Raw genomic sequence first — 7976 nt, 5'->3', positions numbered from 1 at the left:
TTATTAATTTAAACGTGTAGTTTTTACTTTCATTTAACGTGTTATGTTTTTCTATTACTATTTCTGACTCTTCATATTCTAATTTCAATATATTGCTTCTTACCTGCTTTCTTTTCCTTGTCATAACTCGTACTAGTACCATTTCCTCTTCATAAGTGAGTTGTTGAGGTATAGCAATATACCCACTAGTGAACTTAGTCGCGTTTTGTGCGATCATAAATAGCTTGTTAAATTTATCAAATAATTAATTTTTAGAATAATGGAGTGCAAAAAATATTTTAAAGATTTTTTATAGTGTTTAATTCAAATATATCAAATTTTAAGACTTAATTAAGTTTATTATTAGTACTTAAATTTTATACCTTTTGTAATTTTAAATCACTTAAGAATTTTATCTTAATGAAATTTTTTTTACCTAAAATTATTCTCCTTATTTTAATAAGAAAAGTAAGTTTAACTTAATAAGTTGAACTCTTTATGCATATGTTTGTCTATACATATTTTTTTCTTTTATTTATTTTGAAATATACATAAGCTTAATGTAAATATATTTAATAATTTTTTTTACGTAAAGATGGTGTGTTTTTTAATATCTGTTTTTTGTTCCTTTAAACAAAGATTTAAATTTTTTATGATATCAACTATATATATATATATATTATTCTTTTCTTTAGTAATGAATTGATATTTTTTCTAATTTTAGCTTATGAAATATTTACAAATCACCTTCTATCTTGACTATTTTTTACTACAATTATAATATACTACCTATTATTATTTATATAAAAATGAATAGATTGAAAAATACATAGTCTCAATTTCGCAAAGGATATAAAGTATTCAAATAAATTAAACTCAAACTATTTATATGTATTAACTAAAACTATTCCTTTATATTTATCTATATTTTAGTTAATATTTCTAAATTATTCTAAAAAATAAACATAAACAAAAATTGTGGAATTTCCTAATTGTCAAAATTGATGTCATCATTCACAGTTTTTACATAAGAACACAAGAATTAAATTCACTTTTGTGAAGAAAAAAAAACATATACTATGTTGAAACAATAAAAAAAATCTTGAAGGATAATGAACAAAACGATTCAAGCCTTTACAGTTAAAAATAATTTACCCGAAATTTTAAAAATATTATTTAGTGTAAGAATAAATTAAAATTAAATAAATAAAAGAATCTTTGTTGGAGTACCAAAGAAAATTAAAATTAAACAAGTAAATAAAAGAATCTTTGTAGGAATACCAAAGAAAATTATCTTAGCCTCTAATATTTAATTTGTACACACGATCAATATTCGCTACACCATTGAAGATTAATGGACAAAATAGTAACGTAAGGATTCTTTTTCCTAGTGGGTTCATCAAACTTAAACTTAAATCCCCAAATATTGTCATATGTTCATCTTATCTTGCACTATAAACAATAAAGATTATTTAAAGAAAAAATATGCATAGAATAATAAGTACGGTAAAATCACCAATAATGAGGAAAAAAGCAACAAAAAAAGAAAGAATACTATAAATAAGAGACATCAAACAAACTAAAATGAGAAGAGTAACATAAGTTAAATATTGTACTCATCAAGATTGAATTTGAATTTGAATTCTCAAAATTATGATATACTCATCTTATCTTTCACACGGTAAACAATAGAAGTTAGTCACAAATAATATATATATNTTGGTAACATAAATCAGATATTTTACTCGTCAAGATTGAATTTGAATTCTCAAAATTGTCATATGCTCAATCATCTTATCTTCCACACTGTAAACAATAGAAGTTAGTCACAAATAATCTATATATTATAAAATTAGACATAACCAATGTGATGTACTTTAGTATAAATATAATGAAGAAAGGAAAAAACGAAGAAATCATTGCATTGGTAAAGATGGCATGCTCTATCTAGTATTTATAGTAATCAATAAACTTTTAACTTATTGAGTAATATAAATTAAAAGAGTAACGTAGTAATCAATAAAATTGTAACTTATATTGGTAATTAGTATCTTAATTGTAATTTAGTAATACTATTAAGAAGAAATAGAGAAAGATTTTAGGAAAAATGGTTAATAGTGTTGAAATGGTGAATAAAATAAATAAAATTATCTTTAATTTCTACAAAATATTTAGGCAAGAAAATAAGGAAAAAGACGCAAAATCTAGTGAGAAAAAAGAGAGAGGATGAGTTGGAAACGTAAAAAGGAGTAATTGTAAGAAATTAAGCAAAGAGAAGTCATGGTGACCTTTGCAATTCTTCAATAAAATTTATAATAATTAACAATTAATGTAATAGCTTATTATAGACAATAAAGTAATATAGTCATTAAAAAATTAATGCAACTTCATAAATAAGATGGAATATGGTTAATTTTTTAATTGAAAAATAAGATAAAATAGAAAAAAAGTATCAAAAAAGGTAAAAAAAGATAAATAGCAATAGAAGCCTTAGAGAGGTGCCACATCGTCTTATCTACATTTAACTTTATATTATATATAGATTATTTTAAGAAAGTATTTTAAGACATAAATTGAAGATTACTTTTTACTAGCAGTTGTTTGATTATTCTCAATTTGTTCTATTAGAAAATATAAAATAATTGGTAACTTCATTAGATGAATGGTAATTATGAAAAAAAAACTCCAATAATTTTCTTAAATATTGAATAATTCATTTATTTTGAATTATGAATTTTTTTAAAAATAATTCACTTAATCTGTACTAGAGAAATAGTGTTAAGTATATTGTACATGTCATGTAAAAATATAATTAAAAATGTCCTATTTCAACCAATATAAAGCAAATCATTAAAAAGAATACTCGTTTGCTTCCAGCTTGTTAACTCTTACCAATATCTAGTCATCTAGAAAAAATTATAACGAAAATTGTAGGAAATAAATCAAAAGTAAATATTGTTAATAGTTTAGGATTTATTATTTTTGATATTTATGTAATTATGTTTAATTATAATTTGTTAGATAAGGGGATTTTCTAATCGCAATTTAATTTGATTTGTTAATATTATAAATAGGGGTGTCTTATTACATATTTTTCAATATAAAGAGATAAAAGAATTTTAGAATTATCCAAAAATATCAAAAATAACAAATTTTAAACAATTTAAAATTCCAACTCTAAATTTAAATTATTATTCTTCCGATTCTTTGAAATATTCAACATAGTAAATGGGGGTCACAATCATATAATTTTGTGAGTGTTAAAAAAAAGAAAGAAAGGAGCTGTGCTTGTCAATTAGGAAAGGGGCAAAAAAGTAATTGGAAAATCATCAATCTCCTTAGCAAGGGACAAAACTGTCAATTCACATCTACCAAGCATCACAGCTAAAAAAAGGTTGCGGGGTTAATATTGTCCTTTTGAAATTCAACTGTGTTGTTCTCCTCCGCTTTAAATGCAGCAATCTTCAGTTCATCAGCTCTCAGCTTTGCTCAGCCTATTTTTATCAATTCCTCAAAACGCAACTTTACTATATTTGAAAATACATATATTTTTCTTTCTTTTATCATACATTCAAAGCAGGGAGATTTTTCTGTTTCCAAAGAGACGCAGCAACATTCTTCTCCCAATTCACAAATTACAAGGTTAGCTTCGATTTTATCGACGTTTTTTTTTTTTAAATTTCGGTTACTGTTTTGTTTTCATATGGTTAGCAAATTATCATCTTTTGATCCTTTTGCGTGAGTTTGAGGTCGGATTATTCGTTTATGGGAATATTTTCTAGTTTGCGTGAGTTCTGAAGTTGGATTATTCGTTTATGGGAATATTTTCTAAAAAATTGTTGTTCTTATTTTTTTCACGAATCTTGTTTTTAGTAATTTTAGGAAGAAAAGAGAAATATGCTCTTCTTTAATTGATTTGGTTGGTGGTGTGTTGTTGTTCTTTTGCAGAATTACACACTTTTGCCAAATTAAACAATAATTAGTTTTTCGTCCTTGTTGTTCCTTGTGGGTCAGCTTTGAGTAATTGGATATCAAATAATAATAAGAATTTTAGGTTTGAATTAGCTTGTTATGTAATCCAATTAAATTCTAAATTAGTGAAATACTTTATTTGAGCAAATTTTAAAGATTTTCTTTGAGATCGTTGGTGGGTTCTGTTAATTTTGGTTAAACCCCACACTAATTAAACCTGAGATAATCGAATCCCGTTTTCTCAAGTTTATGATTTTGTAGATAACTGAATCACATCAAATCTTTTGTTAAGTATTTTAGTTTACCTATTGTGCAGTGAGTTTCTCAATTTATAGTTATGCGGGTTTTGATGTTAAATTTTCCGTCTTGTTTATCTTGTTACAGGTAGTTTTCTTGATCTGTAAAAGAGGAAAAGTTTTTTTTTTAATCTTCCTCTTTATCAGTTTCTTTGGGTAGCAATTGATGGGATCTCTATCGGAGCCAATTATGGAAGAAACTTACAGCAAGCCCCCTGGAATTAGGGTGATGGAGAGGGCAAAGAAGTCTAACCTCTCTTTCAAGACATATCAAGGCATTGTGTTAATTGTAACATTTTTAGCTTATACAAGTTACCATGCTACTAGAAAAACTACAAGCATTGTGAAAAGTGCTTTGGACCCCCAGTCTCCTGATGTTGGTTTAAAGTTTCCGTGGCAAAGGCGTAATACCACTTATGAGCAAAATCAAAGTTCAAAACTTTCTTGGATGCTTAAAGATGGTTGGGTACCATTTAACGGAGTTGATGGTACAGCGATGCTTGGTGAACTTGATGTGTCTTTCCTTTTTGTATATGCCATGGGAATGTATTTCTCCGGGCATGTTGGTGATAGGATGGATCTGAGAATATTTTTGACAATTGGAATGGTGGGTACTGGTGTATTCACTGCCCTTTTTGGAGTTGGATATTGGGCAAATGTACACATCTTTTATTACTATCTAATTGTCCAAATGATGGCTGGATTGTTCCAATCCACAGGATGGCCCTCAGTGGTTGCAGTAGTGGGAAATTGGTTTGGGAAAAAGAAGAGAGGACTTATAATGGGTATTTGGAATGCTCACACCTCGATCGGTAATATTACGGGTTCTTTGGTTGCTTCATTATTGTTGAAGTATGGATGGGGTTGGTCAATGGTTGTTCCTGGTACCCTTATTGCTGTCGTTGGAGTGGTAGTATTCCTTTTCTTGCCGGTTAACCCTGAATCTGTGGGAGCTAATAAAGATGAAGATGAAGTGTTTTCTCCTAGAAAAGTAGGCGATGAAGTAACAGAGCCTTTCTTGAGATCAGATAGAGAAGAGGAATCAGCCGTGGGTTTTATTGAAGCATGGAAGATTCCAGGGGTGGCGCCGTTTGCGTTTTGCCTTTTCTTCGCAAAGTTGGTAGCATACACATTTTTGTATTGGCTGCCTTTCTACATTAGCCACACAGGTATGCTGAACTGCAGTCTTTTATATCATTATTTTATCGCACCATTTTAGTCGAAAGTTTCTCTGAACTCTTTGTTACCTGTTGATATTTTTGCAGCTATAGAAGGAAGGTATTTATCCAATGAGGAAGCTGGAAACTTGTCGACATTGTTTGATGTCGGAGGGGTAGTAGGTGGAATCCTAGCAGGTTACATATCTGACCGCTTAGATGCCAGAGCTATAACTGCTGCCAGCTTCATGTACTGTGCTATCCCGGTTCTCTACTTCTATCGGAGCTATGGACACGTCTCCATGACCATAAACATCATCCTCATGTTGATCACTGGAGTATTCGTGAATGGTCCTTATGCATTGATCACAACTGCTGTTTCGGCTGACCTGGGAACACATAGCTCTTTGAAAGGCAATTCACGAGCGCTTGCAACTGTCACTGCTATTATTGATGGAACTGGCTCAATTGGAGCGGCCATTGGACCACTTCTAACCGGTTACATTTCAACTAATAGCTGGAGTGGTGTATTTACAATGCTGATGGGATCAGCTTTTATAGCTGGTTTGTTTCTAACCAGGCTTGTTGTAGCTGAAGTGGGTGAAAAGATTCAACAATTAGGTCCCCAAGGATCATCACCTAGATCAAGGTCCCCTGACCTTCTAGTGTGAAAATAATAATTGTGGTATTCTTGTATTGCTTTTTGTGAATGCATTTCGAAGCCTCGATTAGAATGTTAGCCTAGGATCATAGAGATATATAGAGTTGGAGATGCATTTCTTGACAAGAAATGGAAGGATTTCTAGTATCCTTGTTGTGTACAGTGTGGGAGTGAGTTTAAAAGGGGGATCACTCCCAATATCATGAAATAGCATTTCCACATGTACATTCTTGTGTGCTAGAAAAGGATCAAATACATCATTTTAGTATAGTGGAAACCTGGGTTGTACATCATCTTCTTTTTTTTTCGATTGAATTTGATTGAATAAAGGCAGTGAATCCTCTCAAAAGTTTCACATAGTGAATTTACTTAAATCCATAAAAAATAATGGCTATGGTAAGACATCAATTCAATCGAATTTCTCATCTTTCGCATCTATTTCTGATTGAATAGCTGACAAGGCTGTGCTGCAATTTTCTTAGAGTAATGGAAATTATTGAAGCTTACATCCTCTTCCAAAAGAAGGAAAAAAAGAATCTTTCTTAAAAAAAATCGTATATTCTTAAAATATACTCTTCGCAATAATATAGGACATTTAATTAGTTCTCACAAATTGAGGTCTTGAGTAGAGAAAGAAAGACTTCTCTATCGGTCAGACGTCATCAGAAGGATGTGATTTTGCCTTCCCCATCAAATATTGTAACCCTGTACCTATTCATTCTTGGAAGCATATATCTATATACTTTGTAGTGGTGTGGTGAGACAAGGTGTAACGCAGTATAGCCATATTTTTCAATAGTGTAACCGTGATATACTTTGTGGTGGTGAGATAAGCGTAAATGTATTTTTTTCGATGCAATTCAAAAAGGTGTCTTTTCTTGTTTTCCATTCACATCAATGTGCACCGGTCTTTATATAACCTTGTATTTACGAGTCCAGAGCCAAAATGACCACTTTTTTCTTTCAAAATACATAAAGGGCCATTGAATTTTTTTTAATACCAAATCGAACAGCGGGATCGTTTTTCAATTTTAACGCCGTGAGGGGAATATATAATATTCAATCTTTCTCACTGCAGGGGCAGCGATTTTGTGGAAAGGATCTCGCTGCTGGGGCAACGAATTGTCCTATTTGGTATTTAAAAAAATTCAATGACCCTTTTTGCATTTTGAAAGGAAAAAGTAGCCCTTTTGACTCCGAACTCCTCTATTTACGCTTGTGCTTAATTCTTCTCCTCTTTGACGTGAAGCAAAAATATCAATTGGTGCTATGTGAGTTTTAATGTCTAATTTGTCTCGTATTATCCAAAAGCAAAAGTTAGAGTAAGACCAATATTAGGTCATTTTAAACGTTAACGCAATGGTTGCTTCAACTTGTTCATGATGTAAAACAATGCACATAATTATGCATTTTGACTGAACAGTTAAATAGCAAATTTATGTTGCTAGTACCATTTTCGACCCTACAAGGAAGCACATAAAAACAATGCTTTCCTTTTTATATATAAAAAAAAACTTAGCTTCATATCAACCACAAATTTATAATTACAGACCTAATACTAGAAGAATAGTGGTGGAGTGGGGAGTAAAAAATCTTAATCAAATTGAGCAATAAAGTATGCTTCATCACCTAATTAACTAAGCGCTATTGATTGAGGAATATAGTGGGTATCTACTCGAATTAGATTCATTATAGAGATCACCACAATATTTAAACTTGTAGCCAATTATTTATATATATATATAGTTAATGATCAATAATTAAGAAAGTTTATACCTTCTAGCTTACTTAAGCAACATAATACTACGATAATTGTATTTTTTCTAATCACGGACCACTCTGATCTTGCTTATTTTATTAGAATTTGGACAAATTTTTGTTCCTAATTTCAAATGAGGGGGACCACTCTTT

The 7976-nt window shown here is 30.2% G+C and overlaps 1 protein-coding gene across 1 annotated transcript; it reads left to right on the top strand.

Annotated features, from left to right (window-relative positions):
* The first annotated feature begins 3417 nt into the window (after positions 1 to 3417).
* LOC125861008 (putative glycerol-3-phosphate transporter 1) lies at positions 3418 to 6350 on the top strand. The gene is made up of 3 exons (XM_049541091.1): positions 3418 to 3621; positions 4336 to 5416; positions 5513 to 6350. Exons 2-3 carry the CDS (start codon positions 4414 to 4416, stop codon positions 6073 to 6075), a joined length of 1566 nt encoding a protein of 521 aa, XP_049397048.1. The 5' UTR covers positions 3418 to 3621; positions 4336 to 4413; the 3' UTR covers positions 6076 to 6350.
* The last annotated feature ends 1626 nt before the right edge of the window (positions 6351 to 7976 follow it).

Source organism: Solanum stenotomum, chromosome 3, assembly GCF_019186545.1.
Source record: "Solanum stenotomum isolate F172 chromosome 3, ASM1918654v1, whole genome shotgun sequence".
In the NCBI taxonomy this organism is placed as follows: Eukaryota; Viridiplantae; Streptophyta; class Magnoliopsida; order Solanales; family Solanaceae; genus Solanum; species Solanum stenotomum.
Note: the sequence above shows the minus strand (reverse complement) of the source record. Positions and strands in the feature narration are given on the sequence as shown.